Raw genomic sequence first — 18,607 nt, forward strand, 5'->3', positions numbered from 1 at the left:
AATACAACTTACGTGTGTGATTGCACAAAGCACTTATTTGACCTTGCTAAGCTTTAAAAGGCATTGTAAGATTAGCCTGGCATGTATTTCAAGTGTACAAAAAAATACAAAATTGGTTCTTAAAATGCTAGTACAGACTGTTTCATGCCTAAATCCTCATTATGTTCAGTGTATTTATAGGAAATGACTCAACTTTTAAGTGGGTAAAGACAAGTAAGCCCTCCTTTCTTGTGGAAAAGTGGTGCTCATATATTCAGATGCTTCCTCATCAAGCTACAACCTTCAATAAATCATGGTTTGTACAGGAATGAACAAAGAATGTGCAAATGTTTCCATGTGCCAATTTTTGTCAAAGTGACTGAAACATTTGCAGCATTTTACAGCTGAGCAAATGGGAAGGAGGGGACAGAAAGAGGTGAAGAAGAAAAACCCAGCCCTTCCACCCCTTTCAGTTTCAGGGTTTGCATACAAGCTTGAGAGCGCCAGAAAGCCCATGATGACACTTTCATCCTCCAGCTCACTTTCGCTTTTCCATTTGTTACATCTCATTTTAATGTTAGGCTTTGATCCTCGTTAGCCACAGGGGAAAGCAAATTACATGAAAATGAATAGAGATACTAAGGGTAGAACAAACTCCCATACTTCCAGCAATACCTAAGCAACACAAAAATAGAATATGTTTTATTCTGTGCTTTATTTCCTGTTCTTGTGTAGCAATGGAGAACATGGTGGTTGAAGAGCTTATGTACCATGCTGTACCAAGTCACCATCCCTACAAGGAAGACAATGGTAAGAGTTGCTTTGGTTTATCCATTTGTGAAATAGAGACAATAGTTTAAGGAGTTGAAAAAAATTCATATTTAGTTTGATATTTCTAAGGAGTTTCAAGGTCAGCAATTTAGATATTGTACTTGAGATGTAAAAAAGTTATTTCATTAATTCAGCTCTGCTCTGCTGAGAACTCCTGGAATAGGTTTCAGCCTCAGCTGTTAGAGGCATATCAGGTCTAGGTTTTCTTTACTAATGAGCTTTATTCAAAGAATGGGAGGATGAAGGATGTTACACTGTTGTGGCTCAAAATGGTAAATATAGATGAGCTGTGGGAGATGATTTTTAATATCATTGTTATATTAGGAAAAATAGACTATCCAACAGAAAACCATAAATGACACTCAGACAGGTGCACACATATCAGCAACCACAGTTCTCATCTCAAATCCTTACTAATTTTCTATTGACCTTAAATCCCTAAGAGCTTCACTAATTAAAGTTAAAAACATTTTTATTTTGGTGTAAATATTCACTTTCCTTTATTAAATCTGTATCTCCGTGTCTATACCCTTTTTGTTTGTACTCACTATTGTACTATATTGCATTATTATGGAACTCTGGATTTCCAAAGTATAAACCCCTGGTCAATTTATGTATGTCTGACCAACAGCTATAAAAATGTATTCTCCCAAATGCACCCCTTTGTATCATGTTCTCTATTTTTGCCACCTCTGAATTAATATAACACATTGCAGCTTTTCTATGGTTTTAGTATTAGCCATTTAGTCATGACATTAAGTCTATCTGAAAGCTGGATTTAACGCAAAATTCAGTCTGCTGATTAAGTGCAGCATCTCACTGAAAGCAGACAGCAATTCCTCCAGATGTACATGGGCTTTCTACTAAGCTCAAAAAACCCAAAGTGCCGCTTTTCACTTTCTTTGGAAAACCACTAACAGATGAAGATTTGTCTGCTTCTGAAACTGCCTCTTCTTCCTCAGCATAATACTGTGGAGTTGTGATCGCTCACCAGCGCTCCAGCAGTGCCTCCTGCAAGCAGCTCTTGTATGTAACATTCCTTGACTTCCTTAAATGCAACAGTTGTTCAAACTAGCTGGTCTTCAGAGAACATTGGTACAGCTTTATTTTGGAAAGACAGGAACCAGGCTCTTTATTTTAGAAGCAAAAAATGGTTGAGTTCTAGTTTGAAGTGATCCCTTACATTCTGTAATGGTAGGCTTTGTCTCCCTCTAGTTTCATCATCACCTCTAAGGGTCAGCAGGGAAGTCTGAGTCTTGGTTGCAAGGTTTATGATGCTGAAATCAAAATTAAATAAGAACAACTACACTTTATGCAATAAAATTGTGCTCAGATGACTGCTTCAACTGTTACTAACTGATACTAACTGACACTAACTGATACCACCACTTCCACACTGTGATTTGATTGTGTCCTGAATTCTGGCACTGGGAAGCAATTCCTTTCTGAAACAACCGGTGTCATAGATAACCTTTCACTGCTGACATACATGCTAAACATCTGCATTTTCTAAATGAAATTAACACATTTATTTCAGAGCAGAACAGAGATAAGGTCCTGCTCTGAGAAAGTCTTTCCAAGTTAGGGGATACATTCAAGAAGGCTGGAAACATTTCTGAACCAGTTCTGGAGTATTGTAATGAGAGACATGAGCAGGTAGAAAATTCTGTTTACCTTACAGCTCTGCACTTTGTTTAGACCTCCAAAATGGGATTCATTTGCTTTCTTTTGTTAAGATTACCATAAGATTAAAATTTTCATATTACCAACCTCCGTCATCCCCAAAAGAGAGAAGCCCCACTGTAACAGCCTTCCACTGATAATATCCAGTGTAATAGAGGAAAATGCTGAGACCCATAGCACAAAACTGCTAGCTACAACTATAAAATATTTTAATAACTGTTTTGAAGTGAATGATACATTTTTTCAGTGATTCTTATTCCATGTAAAAATAGTTTTAAATTGGCAATATTTTAGGCATATTATTACAAAGGTGTACAAAACCTGTTTGATATTATTGCCCCATGTAAATTACTTTGGCCTCTTGCAACTCTTTAACACCCTAAAACCATCTGCTTAAGGAGACAATCTTGCAATAAAGACTACACGCGCTCTCTGTTTCTGTCCCCTTGTCTTCTTTCTATTCCTTATATACAATTGCATGAAAATCTTTCACTTTGTTCCTACTTCATTCCTTTTCTCTTCCCCCCTCCTATTATAATGGAAACTATTTAAGAATTAACTCGCTGCTAGTGACTCCTGGGTCAGTTTCTCTATTTTTGTTTTGACATCATATAACAAAGATTAATTTGGATTCCGGCTCTGAATGGCAGCTTTGGGAGGAATAGAGCAGACAGAGCTAATATTTTGCTACTGAGCTAAGTAGAAAGCAGGACAAGACTCACAGGCTTCAAGTTAATGTATTAACTTCTAACAATGCAAGCCTACAAAATAATAAACATTTTTTTTTTTGCCTTAAAAGAAATCACGGTTTTGGATTTTTTTCTCAATGACTTCACTGTTCATTTCACATCTGCATGATGTAATTAATGAGTAAAGTCACAGTTTCATTTAGCAACTCAAGTACATCACAAAAGTAATTTGCAAGTAGGAATTAACTCAGGACAGACCGAGAGCCAAGCCTTCAAAGAGACCCTTAACCTTTAAAAATATAACTTATCATTATTGAACTGTCAGCTGCAAAATGCCTTTTTGGAAAACAGCAAAATAACATGACTACCATTCTTAAGAAGTTCAAAGTGTGTCAGTGATAGGGAGAAAAAAATGATGGTAAGACTGGACCCCCTGGCAGCAGTCACCATGTTCGTGCCTTTCAGGTTCAGCACAGAGACAAGTCCTGCTTAAGAACCGTAGCTTTGAGTCTAATATCCCTACAGTCCCTACACAAGAAACTAGAATAGAAGGGCAGGAATGAAAAACCGCTGTGCAGCCAGTTGCCAAAACAAGCTCACAGTCAAAGAACAATGTTGCAATGTGCAAGGTACCATCACAGAGAAGTATGGAAAAGGGAAGCAATGCTTTTGGGATCCTTAGTGTTTGGCTGTGCAACTTCAGGTTAGTACATCTCCTCAGAAATCTACCCTAATTATAGGCCTGTGCATCCACTAAGAGACCAGCTGAAAACAGTATTTTACACAGTAATAGAGGTCAGTGCTAAATATTTGACAATTTTGTCAAACTCAGTTTTGATAAGGTTGCTGTCATTCTTCATGATATGCCTTTTGTGTTTGTATTTTGTATTTGATGATACCATCAGAAAAAATGTCATTTGGACACAGACCATTAAGTCTACATTTGTACTACTACTTTTTGTAGATTTTTCCATTTTTTAATGATGAATTTTACTGGTTCTTTGCTATTTTCCTCAGGGGAAGGAAGACATCTATTTGGATTATGTACAGCCTGAAATAGCCAGTGGTTTTTGGCTAATTACAGAAGTGATAAAAAGGAAAGCACAGATTCACAAGGCAGTGGCTGTACTCAGCCATGGAGTGGAAGAGATTCAAGGCCTTCTGTAAAATTGAGGTTCAGAACTCCATATTATAAAATGCAGAAAGTCTAGGACATAGGTTAGAAAAGAATACTAATCCTGCCATGTTGACCATCAACACACTTGAAACATCACAAATATAGATGTTCTGATACCATGCCATCATCAGTGATTACATCTTTGCATAATCACTGTGTAAGAGACATTACATGGCTGCTTTTTTGACTTTTTTCTTCGGAGACACTAAATTTTTCCTTAATTTAATTTTAGGGTGGGGAAAATAGAAATTCCTGTGGCTGTTTACCAGTTAATCTGCTTTGTTAGTTTTGAACTGTAAGTTTATGCCACTGAGAGGAGGGCAAAGGGAAAGACATTTTTTTAAAAAGGCCATTAAAAACAAGGATAAAGGAACCCAAGACACTTCCCTGTGCTAATTCATTTAGAGAATTAAGATCAAGAGTAAGCTCCTCCCAAGCCCACAAGACTAATGGTATCATCCAGTGATTTGCAGTATAAGCTAAATGTTCCAGTTTGAGTTTGTCCTCCCCGATGCCCTTTGGGGCAAGTATCATGCACACAGATAAATATAACCTGTGTTGTTTTTTTAAAATCCCCTTTCCGTGCCTGTAATACAGTCACTTTCATTCCTCTGAGAGAGCCGATGGTTTAAGTTAGATGCTAGTTGTTTAACGTCAGGTCAATGACAGATTCTTCAAGGTACCCAAATATTGCCAGCAAAATCTGCTAGTGCATCTGGCTTGTACGTATAATAGCTGATAAACCACATACAGAGTAGCCTACTATGCATATTCAAATGCAGGTCTGACTCACCTAAGCAGCATTTGTGCTGGCATGCTTCTTTCAGATGACATTAGAATATAGTTAAATATAAAATCAAATAGAGTGCAGTAAAAGCATTCAAGGTGCCATAGAGGTGTTCAGACCTCAGAATCATGGACAGATTATTATAGACATCTGAATAGAAAACATACCTCAGAACTAATAAACTTCCACGGTAATTTTCATAGATTAGCTAATGACAGGCTGAAATTTGTCAAGAATTTTTTGAAGACTCATCTTCTCCCTAGGTGACAAAATAAATTTAATAAATGGGTCAGAAAAGGCTTTGAGAGGTTTTCCACTCTCCCCCCAGCTCCAGGAAGAACAGTCTCTATCCAAGCTATTCCTTGGGGACCCTCTCATAACCTCTTCTTAAGCGCATCCTTGATGAAAATCCTGTCACCTTCCTAGGCCACCCGCTCCAGGGGCAGATTATTCTTGTCATCCGAAGGCTTCTCTTGTGTGGCCTAAACTCCCATCCAATTTAACTGCAAGCCTCTTGAAAACTAGTTCATTACTATTCTCTTTGCAATTACTATTTATTTATTGGAAGACTTATCACATCTCACCCTCAGTCTTCTCTGCTGTAGACTAAACATGCCAGTTCTTTCAGTCTTTCCCCACAGGTCATGTTTCCCAGACCTTATTCCTGCTTCTCCTCACTGGCTTCCCTTCCCAATGGTCAACATCTTCCTCATAGCATGGTTCCCTAAACTGGACACAGTGCTCCAGTACTCGACTAGAAAGATTACTTCATCATCTTACAGATAGTCTTGTTTATACAGCCCAGTGCTTGCTTTTTTTGGTACTTGTGTTGTTTGGCAAGAGTATGAAATTATTAGTTCTTGTTTAATTACTAATCCATTGCAACACCCGTTACTGTAAAGCTCTTGGTTTCTAAGAGCAGAAGCCTGTTTTTTGGCTTGTTCAGTTGACACAGAAAGCAACATTTCTTTTTCATCTTACAAACATTCACCTATCTTCAGGAATATTCAGGATCCTTCAACCTTGTTTAGACTGTATTATGTCCATAAGCAAGATTTGCAGTATAAGATCTCCTAAATTAAGTTTGCTGTGCTTCTTCTATCTTCTCCTCCTCCCACTTGCAATGCCTGGCATATGATATCCATAAGCAATGTAAGTCCCAAAGATCCCATGATTTTGGGGTTTGCCAGCACTATTAATCACACAACACATGCTCTACCTCTAAATTTTTACAGTCTTCACCTTGCAAAATTGCTGACTTGAAAAGTAAAGGAAATTTGTCCTTCAGGTATACTACAAATGATATTCTGTGGAAGTACCCTATGCACAGCTGTTCAGCTGTCATACTTGATCAAATATAGCAAATAGTAAGTGCCAGGGTGCATTTTGCTTATTTGGGAGATTTCAACTGCAGTGTTTTGAGCACTAAAGAGAACTGGAACAAATTGCAAAATTAGGATAATGTATACAGAACTCCCTTATCTCTGACCAAAGAAAGTCTTAATAAAAGTTTTTAAAATATATTTAGGGGCAATTTTCTTCTAATTGCATCTACAAGGAATTTTAGAAGTCTTCTGAGGAGCTTTGTGACCCCTAATTGGAACTTTGTACAGACAGAGACTGGAAATTAACTGAAATACCCAGACATATTGAAATAGGAACCTTTTCCCCCCCAATTACATAAAAGCTATAATTATATTGGTTACATAAACATTTTAACTGGGGAAAACATTAGGTAATTGAAGACACACCCTCCCCCTAACCCCAGTTAACCACCACTCACAGCACAGCAAGAGTAAAATTAACTCAGCAAATAGCGTTCATACTGTAAAGCTGCTTCCGTGTGTGGATGATACTGTGCTGCTCGCTCTTTCGTTCCATCTTTGAAAGAAAGATGCTAAAGGAAACCACTTGAGACTGTTCTGAAGTTCACCTTTTGTTATGCAGTTGCATACATTATTTTTTCAATCTGGGTAATCAGCGTCAAGAGTCTATCCCATAAGAAATCAGATAAAGAGCAAAAAAATGACTTGACATACTGAATAATTGCTTTGTGCTTAACCAGTAATGACAAGGATACCTAGAGTCCGCCTTTGCTGACAGAAAAACGGAGAGATTCTGAGTTGCAGAAGGGCCGTACAGCTGATCAGCTGTTATTCAACTTTGAACAGGATGAGGAGAAACTAATTTTTTTTTTCTCTCCTTCAAACCATTCTTCTCTCTGGAAGGAAGTTACTTGCAGAAGCATACCAATAGCCACTCCTTTTTTACTGCATGAAATCAAAACAGAAATGCAAATTTTTGTCTGTTGTACATTCAACTGAAAAAGCAAATAAAATTACTATGGTATATAGCTAGCCTGACCCACCAGTACATTGATCTGTTCTGAGGAAAGATGGAAACTGGACTGACAGGGAGCAAACAGCCCTGTTGCTATACTGTCCGCACAGCTTTGCTGGTGTATCTTGGCTAAGCCTGACGAGGGTGTCATCCTGTCACGAGTCTTGGTCCATGCCAGGCCCTTTTGCTAAATATGCTGTCAAGGGTGCCAATTAGGATCAGCCAGTGAATCCCTACCTGGTAGAAATGGGACAGATAGCAAATTGGGCTTTGAATTTTCATCCCAAACCAGCCTCCACAGATTCAAGGGGGTGTTGCTTGAGACAAGGAGGGGAAATTGAGAGGGGGAAACAGCCACGGGGGGTGGAGGGGGGGAGGGCATGTAAGCATGTCTCCATTTTTCTTTTTTAAACCACAGCACCACGATTTCTGGATACAGCTATAACAACAGATCTATTTTGTATCAGTGCCTACAGCTCCCCGACAGCAAAAAGCTGATTCAGCAGAGTCCAGCTCTTGCAGATCACTGGATGCTGCACACATTTCAATGAGTTCAAAATAGAGTGCTGTATTGCTATCAGGTGAAAGGCAACAGCGGAAGGTCAGGAGACTGCATCAGAATTCAAGGATACAAACTCCTACAGCGTACAGTAAATGGTGTAACACAGTTCTGTGAGTGCCTCGGTAGTGGTGTTCTCTATGCAGAGAGAGGCAATAGTGGTCCAGGACCTAATTTGTATAACAAGCTATTTAAGAGGGAAGCTAATTGAAGTATATAAATCCTGAAGAGTGTCACATCAAGCCAAGATACTATTATTAGCCCAACCTAGATGAGGTTATAGAAGTGCATTAGAAAACCTCAGTAAAAAAATTAGTAGGAAACTTTTCCCACTTCAAGATCCCACAAGACAAATTCTCTCAAGCAATGATTAGATATTATCCAGAAAAAAAAAAATACTAAAAATGGATGGATGTGGAGAAGGTAGAAAAAGCACAAGTTCACCCAAATGGGTCACAACGTGTTCCTAATGTTCACTGTCAGTATGTTTTAGAGATAAGAGATCATAGCCAATTAACAGAGTGGCAGCTGGAAGTAAAATTAAACTATAATTCTGCAAGAATTTTTTTTTTTTAATTATTACATACTACTTATGTAAAAAGTTGATGCAAAGTTAACTGACCCAGAAGCATTTTCAGCAGCGTCCTCTGATAAACTCTGTTCTCATTCTTCCATTACCTGTCCTAAGCATATTGAATTTTCCCCTCTGACAGCTTTTACTGATCCTACAGAAATAGCATTTATGGGCATTTCCACCCTTGCGATATGATCAGAGTGGAGAGTGGAAGGGCACACCTCTGTTTCTGTTCCAGCCATCACAACCCATGAGGAGTATGTGGATGCGGACAAAAAGCCACAGCTGAGAAACTAAAAGCAACAAGGTGAAAAAACCCAAACAAACAAACACCCCCCCCCCAAAACCAGAGAAAGGAAAAGGAAGAAGGAAAAAGGAAGAATGAAAAGTGTGTGCAGTGAAGAAAGGAGACCGAGGTGAAGCAGGGCAAGGGAAACACCAATGAGCACCACACACTATTTCTGACCCTGGACATTAAGTCCATAACCCTGGAAAGAAATAGGTAGGGTAACTGTGCCCATACAGCACCCACTTCACTTTAAAGAATCAACACCTTAGAGAAAAAGCACAGTCAAGCTACACGGAGAGACAACAGCTTTAACATAGTAGTTGACATTGCATGCCCTACAGAGTACCTCTACTTTAAAGGCCTTCCTTCTGTAATTTTTAAGCTCAAGCCTCATTTGGAAAAGAAAAACAGATCTTTTTTTTGAGAAAAGAAGGATTTCTTGGGTCAACTTCTCTAAAGACAGATTTAGGGCTGGCTGAACATACTCCTCGACAAGGAAGAGTTCAGCATTTCTTTGAAAGAGGATCCTTTGTGCCACACTGCCACTTGGAACAAGACTTTCACCATTCCCTGTTTGCATACTGAGAGCAAGTGGAAGTACTTTCTTATGCTGTTCAAAGTGTGGTACCATTTACTTCCAGCTTAAGCAATATGAATATAGACCTGTATTTTACTAAAATGAAAGAAATGCCGCTAGATAACATTAAGACAAATCTAGGAGATATCCGTATCTACTCAAATATGAAGCGCCAGGTAGGCAGCATCCCTCTAAGGCAGTGTCTGAATACAAGTGTTACATTACAGGTGCACTCTGTACCTACACTGTGGAGACTCTGTAAAGGCAGTTCAACATTCTATTATCTTTTTGGCCATATTTTGTCTCATTTTTTGTGGTAAGACTAGAAACCCACAGGAAAGCATTCTTCCAGCTTTCTGTTTGCACATGAAGTTGGGGTGAAAGAGGATAAAAAAGTCAGTGTGCTTCACGTCTAGTTTGTAGTCTATCATCATCTCCTTTTCTTGAAATAATGGCTTGCCTCCCTCTGGTTTTTAGGATGCTCTTCAGAGTATGGTATAAACTCTGTTATTCCATAAACACTCGCTGAGAAGCAGGTAATGGGTAGTTACACTAATACAGCAACCTTCATGCAGCCTCATGCACAAACTAACTAGACTAATTTCAGGCCTACAGAAATAAAGTGCTGTCTTTGCTAACTTTGTCCTGAAGCCTACTGCCTTTGAAGAACTAAGGGACACATACAGAATTATCAGCAATATTTTTCCTTCACCCCTTTCCTGTGAGTAAATAATTTAAATCCCTTACCTCTGACAGTAAGTTTTATCAGCATACCTTCATCTATTTTAACAGTGCATCACAGGCAGTGCTATTCTGCAGAACATCTTCACAGAGAAAGCTCATGTATAAAGTCAAGGGAAAGGCCAGTTTTCATTTTCAGCATACAGCAGTCATTCACTTAAAGAAAATCCAGGAAACTCAATTCAACTATACCTCATGTGAAGTATGACATTACTGGACTAAGCTTACAAGAAGTATGTCTTCTCTTAAGGGCAGATTATTTTCTATATTAAGCTGCTATAAATATATTTGAGGAAAAAAAAAAAGGTTCTGTTGAAGATTATCTTTTTCTGTTTGTAACTCACTCAGACGAATTCATAAATCTTGGCTGGGCTTTTAATTCACTGGAAAGCATATATACATAATCTAATCCAGTCCTTACACAGAACTTGGCCGGCCAACATCCTTAGAAAGAAAAAAATTACACACACAAAATGCTAAATCCCAAATAACTCTTTAAAAATGCAGGTAATGTTGTCCCCTTAGATTGTCTCATTAACAATGAGGTTAGATTGCAATCATTGGCCATCTTCATTTATTCTCCATAAATAATAAAGTTATTCAGTTTAGGAATAGCGATCTTACCTTCGCAGAAGACATAATCTGGACATTTTTAATGTGATCAAAAAAGAAATCAATACCAATTTGGTTTCCATGTCACTACATCAATAAAAAGATAAGCAAGCTGACTTACAGGGAAAGGTAGAGGGCAATGTCCAATATTCATTAAACTGAACTGGCCAGTGATTCAGTAGGTTGAGGCACTGACATTTTTAATACTGCTAAAAATCATTTTATGTAAGCTGAATGCCAGAGACTTGATTTACTTCAAACAAGTCCTTACAATTTTGGTATGGTCTGCTAGAGCACAGTAGTTACACAGAACATTTATTTATAGTTATTCCCACTAATGTAGTGTTATCACAAAAAAAAGCTTTGGTTTATATTCATAGTGTAAAGATGAAAACCAGAGCAATGGAAAAACATGCTAAGCAAGACTTTGTTATTCTTACAAAATGTTACTCTCTGTTAATGCTCTTGTTCGCAGTGTACGTAGTCTTGTTCTCAGGAAGCTAATAAAGGCACAGCAGCCAAGGCAGCTGCATGCACGTATACATTCTCCCCTTCAGTACAATATTGTACTTGCTGTACAATAGCAAGTTTCAACACTGCTTAACAACACTATTGAAATGCAGAGAAACTTAAGTGTGCTTAAGTTTCTACTTCAAGTTAACTAGCCAAAAAACACCCTCAAGCTGAAAAACATTGCCTGTTATTTCACTTGCCTACAGATATGCATGTTAACACTAAAACATTTGGCAAGTCATATTGACTATTATAAAAACTAAAAACCCAACACTAATTTCAATCTAAACCTGCTTTTAAATCTGAAACCCTCCTCAAAAACCCTAACCAAGCAAAATCCCCAAAACCCAACAGTATCACAATCCAAACAGTCATGAGCACTCAGGACGGACATTTTCAGATTTCAAGTTTCTCTAGGTTTTCCTGATCTGTATGGTGTGCTTAAGCATTATCGTCTTTAGAAAATGGAAGGAAGCAAAGTACTCTGAACTCAGGGAAACAAGAGTCTGGAGATGAAGCAAATTTATTGTTCCAAGTGTTGAAGTTAGGCAGTATTTTAAATCCACAGCCACACGCTATTGTAACATGGTATATATATCATAGAGCCTTATAGGTAACCCACAGTTTAGAAAATCAAAGATGCCCCCTGCATAAAGGACAGGCAGGGAACAGCATCACTGAGGTACTAGTCCCATTTCCTTCAGGCAAATTACTGCATAGATATCTAAGGTTAAGGAGTTCTGACATTTTTCTGAACAGCTTTTACAGTATTGTAAGGTAACATAATGAAAATACATTGTATTTGAAACCAAAGAGCAGCATATTAGACATGCACTGGTAGAAAACATCCTGTGTGCAATCTGAGATGTTAAAAGTACCATACACAACTTGGATGTTAATCTAAAAGCATACTCATTTAATTTGACTTCATTTTTTGTGGAAAAAAGTCTACATGGTCTCATTCATAAAAATGGAATTCTCAACATTCAGCTGTGGTGGGTATAACACGAACATACACAGTCTTCATGTTCAAGTTCTTCATGGAGATGTCCTTTGTGATCTCTGAACCAAAACAAGAGAGAAACAGCACACAGTTAGTGCTCCTGCTTACAAGTAAAACTAACACTTTTTTTTTTGAAATTGACAATTTGTCAATTGTCATATTGACATTCAGTCAAAATGGGACCTGGACAGAAACTGCGCAGCTCAAAATTCCCTCTTGTTAAAGCCCGGTGCATTAAAGGAAGGGTCAGCACACATCAGGATTGCCACTGCAGGAGTTTAAGATACTGTTCCAGGTTACAAAGCAGAATTTTTTGAAAGCCTATGTCAGCCCACAGCTCCCAGCTTCACATCCACACAGAATAATATCTAGTTCAGAAAATTATTTTATAATGCAATGGTATGAAGTCAATATTAACAATACAACACAATGCACTGAAAAGCAGAGTCCCTTATAACTATTATGTAAGAACAGCCATACAGAGATCCATCTTCTCTAGCGTCCCATCTCTGGCAGAAGATAAAACAATGTACGGGTGAAGGAGTAAGAATAAGAATATGCATACATTAACTTGAGTTCTATACGTAAAGCAAGGATTGTAGCAGTATCTGCTGAAAAACTAACGTTGCAATCTTGTCGAGTATTCTTGAAGAATTTCTTACCATACCAGATCAATTCCCCAAGTCTTTTCATAGCTATATGCACATAGTTTGGAACAGTAATAGGATAAAGTCTCACCAACAAACCTCTTCTAAGGGTATAGCATATTTCCAACAGGCTGGTTCAGGGTTTATAATTATTTATGAAACACAAACACAGAGTAATCGTACTTTGTGGCTACAGAAAAAGTCATCTGCAAAGTTGCTAGGAGCTGGAAATCTCTTTCACTATTCTTGCCACCTTACAGAGCGTTTTTCCCAAGAAGTTAGATGCTTGCTAGCTCAATGCTTCCCAGCACCCGTCAGCTGCAGCGAACTAGCCCAATGACAGAGCAGATTGTTTTGAATACTGGGAGGTACAGCTTTGGAACAAAAGTAATCTGAATAACAAATACATCAAAGATGTCTCTGCTAAGAAACTTCAAAGTGGTAACCACAAATACATCCACTGAAACCAAAGCAAAAGCATATCAGGGGGTTATGGTGTTACTCTGCACACTAGAATCCCTGGAGACAACACAAGCAAATAAAAGAATTTTGATTTTTGGCACTGGTGTTAGCACAAATGACAGATTAATAACATTCAGAATGGCTGGGTGTTTTTTCAGTAGAAACAGTTTTGTAGTGTATTGTACTGTATCACAGGACTGACGTCTGATACTGGTCTCTGTCCAGCTGACAGAGACCAAGGCGCTGCGTGTGTGGTGGGGGGAGGCCAGTCTGTGAAGTGCATCCATGGAGATAATGTAAAAGCTGTTTAGTTTTCAGTAACATGATGTCCAAGTAAAAACTGACCCTAGAAATGGCAGCAAGGAGTTTTGTTTCCATGTAACAGTATGCACGCTCCGTCTAACATTAAGGCCCCCATCCTTCTTCGAAAAATGTTTCATTTTTAGACTGAGCAGATATAGTCTGCATCGACGTTTAAAAGCCATCTATTAATTAAAGAATTAAGAAGCCCTTATGGATCATGATGGTACTGTTTTTAAGGAGTTCTCTTCTAGTGTCGTGCTCTGCTTTAAGCAGCTGAATACCCATTTACAGAACTACAAGAGTGGAGGTATAATCCAATTCAGCAATTAGGGCTTTATTCCCTCATTAACCTTCCCTCCCTCCCCAGGAAAATGTTACAGCAGTATGTCAAAAAGTTATTTGGGTCTGCAGAAGCAGCCAAACAAACTACAAACTTGATCTCAAAGTCTTCTTTTATTTTATAAATCCTGAAAAATGAGGACCTATGTGAAGCTACTATTTTCAACAGTATTTAACACAATAATTACAATTAGAAATTGGAAACTTGATTTACCAATGAAACATAAGGACATCCTCCTTTCTGTGCCAGTTCCTCCAAAGGAAGGCTTTGAAGTTAGCACATTAAAAAGCATTGCCTGCATCCCGAATGTGTCTCTGAATCAGCTACCTGTAATGCCTGTTTCAAGCTCACGAATAAGCAACGCTCAACCACTTTGACATTTATAGAATGTTCTTCCAGTATTCCAAAAGGGCTGAAAACCACATTTGTGTCTGAGAAGTTGGCGAGCTTTTGTGCAATAGACAGCAGATGCCCAACTGCCTGTACCTGACAACATTTGTAAAAATAATGTTTTCAAAACTGATAACTCATTTTCCACCAAGTGATTTCTTTCTTCTTTTGAAAAAACAGGCATCAACCTTCCAATTCATGGGTTATTCTCATCAAACGTTTCAAATGGTTAACAGCAAATAATTTGTTATTTTTAGAATAAACTATAAAATAACTACTCAAGAGACTGCACTTTTCTTGGTTTGAAGGTAGGACCTTGAAATGTAATGATAAAAAGATGCAGAGGGGATTACAAAGTTGCAACAATACACATAACCATTAACTGAACTAATGTTTTCCAGAGGCATCAAAGTACTTGTTTTATATGCAGCACTTATTTATCATATAAAGAGATCTGAAGATAAAGTACAAGCATTTCAGTGTTTACACCATTAAAAAAATGTTATTAAAAGATCTGCATGGTTAGAATTAAATCTGAGATAGCGGAAGCGTCGCTGTATGGCATAAGCATGTGTTAGCTACACAAATCAACCTCCAGGACCAAGGTCTCTACATTCTGAGTCTCAAAAAGTCCAAATCGGTTGTTTTAGCCTTTGAAGAGTTATCAGATCTGATCTTTCGCATCATCATGAATTGTCACTTTATACACTTTATTTAAAGTTTTAATAGTTCTGGAGAATTCATACTACAAATATGTTCTAGTGATTTCCCTTTTAGGTAAAGGCATTTTAAAAGTCCTTACTTGAGACTTATAGGCTATAAACTTTCCTGTTTTGTCAGTTACTTCCCTCTTTCAAAGCTCAAAAGTTTTCTACAGTAGTTATTTTAGTATCTTAACTGAGTCATATGCCCCTGTGAACCCTTTTGCCCTGTAACAATGATAGAAACCAAAAAAGAAATAGGTATAACATCAATTGCTCCTGAATGGCTAAACTCCTAGTCAGCAAGGTTTCGCACATAAATACATTTTCTGTTTATGCAAGTGAAGTGTGGTTGATATCTTTGGTTCTTACACCTTGTGCTGTTTCTAAACACTGCAGTCTCCAGTTCTCTCTGTTTGTTAACACCATTCAGCACATTATTTTTAGCATTATCTCAAACTATCACTAGAAAGTCTCATCAACATTTGAGATCCATTTTACTTAGAAAAATGGCTTTTGAATAAACAGAGTGCAGGTCACATGAAATTACAAAAAAACCAAACCCAACCAAAAATCCCCAGCAAAAGAACCCACACCTTACTTGCTCTGATTCTAATCTATCCTCCTTGAATGCCTTCAACCCAGGTGGAGAGCTAAGTGACCCCAGTTTTAGCCAGCTACACTGGAGAGCACCACTCCTCCTCCCCTCATCAGCTGACAGGCACCTCCCGAGGAAATTCATCCCATCCTAGGATCAGATAGCTAGTTTAAACAAGATGTCTCACTTCTGGACAGGTAACCTAACATGTGGTGCGATAAGGTTAAGTGCCATGTATCCTTCCCAAAGCGCTTGTAAATCATGCCATTATGAGAAGCTAGAGACAGAATCCTTTACATCATTTCATTCAAGGAGTTGAATTTTCCTGAATACACAGAAATATCTGGTTTTTTTACCATGTAGTTTCCAATCCATTCTTCCTGTCAAATAAAGTCCCAAATCTTTCTCAAGTCCAACTTCTCAGCACTACAGGTGGCTACATCTTTAGTCTTGTCTTTCTCATGAATCAGAAGTTTTTGTTTCTAAGCCTCACCATCTGTCTATGGTTTTTGGAAGATTCTTTAACATTTCAGATACGCGACTGATGAAGCTTCCTGCTTCCCAGGTATTCTGAATGAATTGCAGCTGCCGTACCCTGCCAAGTCTGAGCTACTCACACAACTCTAAAATAGATCCCATACTCTTTTTCCACCCACTCCCATTCTCCAAAAGGGGAGGAAAAAAAAAAATCTGCAACAATATGAATGTTACAGGAACAATTTGAACAGGTTCTTAAAATATTCACACTTTAGACTCACCACTTCTAGGAGGAGATTCACTCTCTCTGCTTAGTCACAGCAGCACGTAACTACCATTTACATCGCTGACTGACCTTTCTATTTCAAAAGCAAGAAACTTTTACAGAACTTGTCTTGGCCATTTCATGAAGGGAACACATTAAAGCTTTGAATTTCTAAATGTATATGTGTGCTTAAAGGATTTCATTAATTAAATATTGAATTACTGGGCAAAATTAGAAACCAATGCGTAATTAGTGTGCATTTAGCAATTAAACTAGATCTCAGGCTACATTAGCTGCTCCTCAACAAAAACTTCCAAGTATCCTTGGACAAGCAAACCAAAAGGTTGTGCTTACCCTGAGTTTGCGCTTCATCCAGGAACAATTTTAGCCTCCTGCTTCGCAGCCCAAAAACTTTTGCCGTTTCATGTAGGAGACCGTGGTACGTTAATCCATTCTGACCAACAGGGTTTTCCATTAGAAGAGTTCCCACTGTTCCTTTCTGACATTCTGAATAAGAAAAACAGTTGAATCACTATTGGTGAGGAATGATATTATTTCATTTATCTTGGTAAATCGAAATTTAGGATTTCTTCTTCCATTTCATCTCTCTTTCTTCATAGTGCTGAGTAATTACCAATACCAACCTACTTACAGATATTCACTAATTAAGTCCATGAATTATAGAGTTGGAAGTATAAGTGCTTATTAACAGCTTGACAAAAGAAAACTTTGCAGAATTCTTTACATGGGTCAACAGGATAACCTAGAGACTGGGAAACACAAAATATTTCAACAGGACACACGAACCACTAAGAACTACAGAAACTCACAAAGCACCTTCTGATGATTAAATCCCCCGTTAAAAACACATTTTTGGCCCAAGTAGGTTCCCAGTAGTGTCAATGAGACTCCACATGGACAGTCCAGACAGGACTCATACCAGGGCACAGGTTAAGAGCAAGTTACTGACAACACAGCTGTTCCAACGTGAGGCTTCAGAGTAGAAGGTACATGATTAGCAGCTGTGAAACAGAATTACCTGCATCTATCTGTACTCCAGATCAGGTTAATAATACAAGTCATTTGGCTTTTAAATAGCCCTAAGAAATGTTTCACAGGCTGTTTACAATGTCTCGGTAAAGAGCTGGCTCCTCCTTCATTTTCGGTCAGTTTTAGACTCGGCCTTCTAAAATAGGCTGCACAGGTGAGCTGATGGTCAGAAACAGGAAAGCAATGCTGAAGGGCTCACGTTTAAATACTGTCCCTTCTCTCAAACTGGCTCTCTTTTTTCTTTTATGCAAAGAGGGAGAAAAGCTGAACAGAAACATTGTGTTTATTAGAAAGCAAAGACTAGGAAAAAATAAACAAAATCACCATCTACCAATGAAAACATATGTACTTATCTTCATCAGTGAGCAACAGTGTCCAAAACTTGTATCACAAAAAGCTCAGCCTGTAAATGAGAGATCAGTATCCTACATACCTTGTGGTTTTGCATTCATTAACTGCAAGTTGATATACTGGCAGAGCAGAGCATCAGGGGAGCTGATCAGAGCAGGTGCTGACCCTGTGGTCACATGTAGAGTCTTTCCGCTGAGACTAAGCAAGTCGGTTTTGTTTATCAGTTCTGAAAAAGAAAATGAGACGCGTCAGGCCATTACAGGGAAGCCGAGGTCCCGTTCTCACTCCATTAGCTGCCAGAGAGTCTTTCTAACTACGGATTCCACTGTGGAAGCGTTTCCCTCTTCGCAATTCCTTCCTTAAGAAAGAGCATTTCTCCACTGTGAAAAATGGAATTTGTGCAGAAATGTTTTGTTTTCTTAACAACAGAGTACTTTGTCTGCTGTGGAAATTAGCTCCTACGTAACATTTCTTATGCACATAAATATACAACATGATTACTTATGCAATAAAAACGGTTATTTAACTTAAAACAGGCAAGAAATTATTCACTTAAGCCAACCATTTCTATCTCATTAAATTAAGACCTATGATCTTTGCCTGTACCCTGACTTCCCTGGCTGAAGCAGCACTGGATATGTGTTACCATGCAACATCAGGACACTTCCC

At 38.3% G+C, this 18,607-nt stretch overlaps 1 protein-coding gene across 1 annotated transcript in view; it reads right to left on the reverse strand.

Annotated features, from left to right (window-relative positions):
• Positions 1-11,856: 11,856 nt before the first annotated feature.
• The window catches only part of IARS1 (isoleucyl-tRNA synthetase 1), a 112,789-nt gene continuing 106,038 nt past the window's right edge, over positions 11,857-18,607 (reverse strand). The window contains exons 33-35 of the mRNA XM_075514391.1: positions 18,021-18,164; positions 16,892-17,044; positions 11,857-12,413 (exon numbers count right to left, since the gene is read on the reverse strand). Coding sequence (XP_075370506.1) covers positions 12,331-12,413; positions 16,892-17,044; positions 18,021-18,164 — 380 coding nt within the window. The 3' untranslated portion in view covers positions 11,857-12,330. The remainder of the gene's footprint in view (positions 12,414-16,891; positions 17,045-18,020; positions 18,165-18,607) is intronic.

Source organism: Mycteria americana, chromosome 11, assembly GCF_035582795.1.
Source record: "Mycteria americana isolate JAX WOST 10 ecotype Jacksonville Zoo and Gardens chromosome 11, USCA_MyAme_1.0, whole genome shotgun sequence".
In the NCBI taxonomy this organism is placed as follows: Eukaryota; Metazoa; Chordata; class Aves; order Ciconiiformes; family Ciconiidae; genus Mycteria; species Mycteria americana.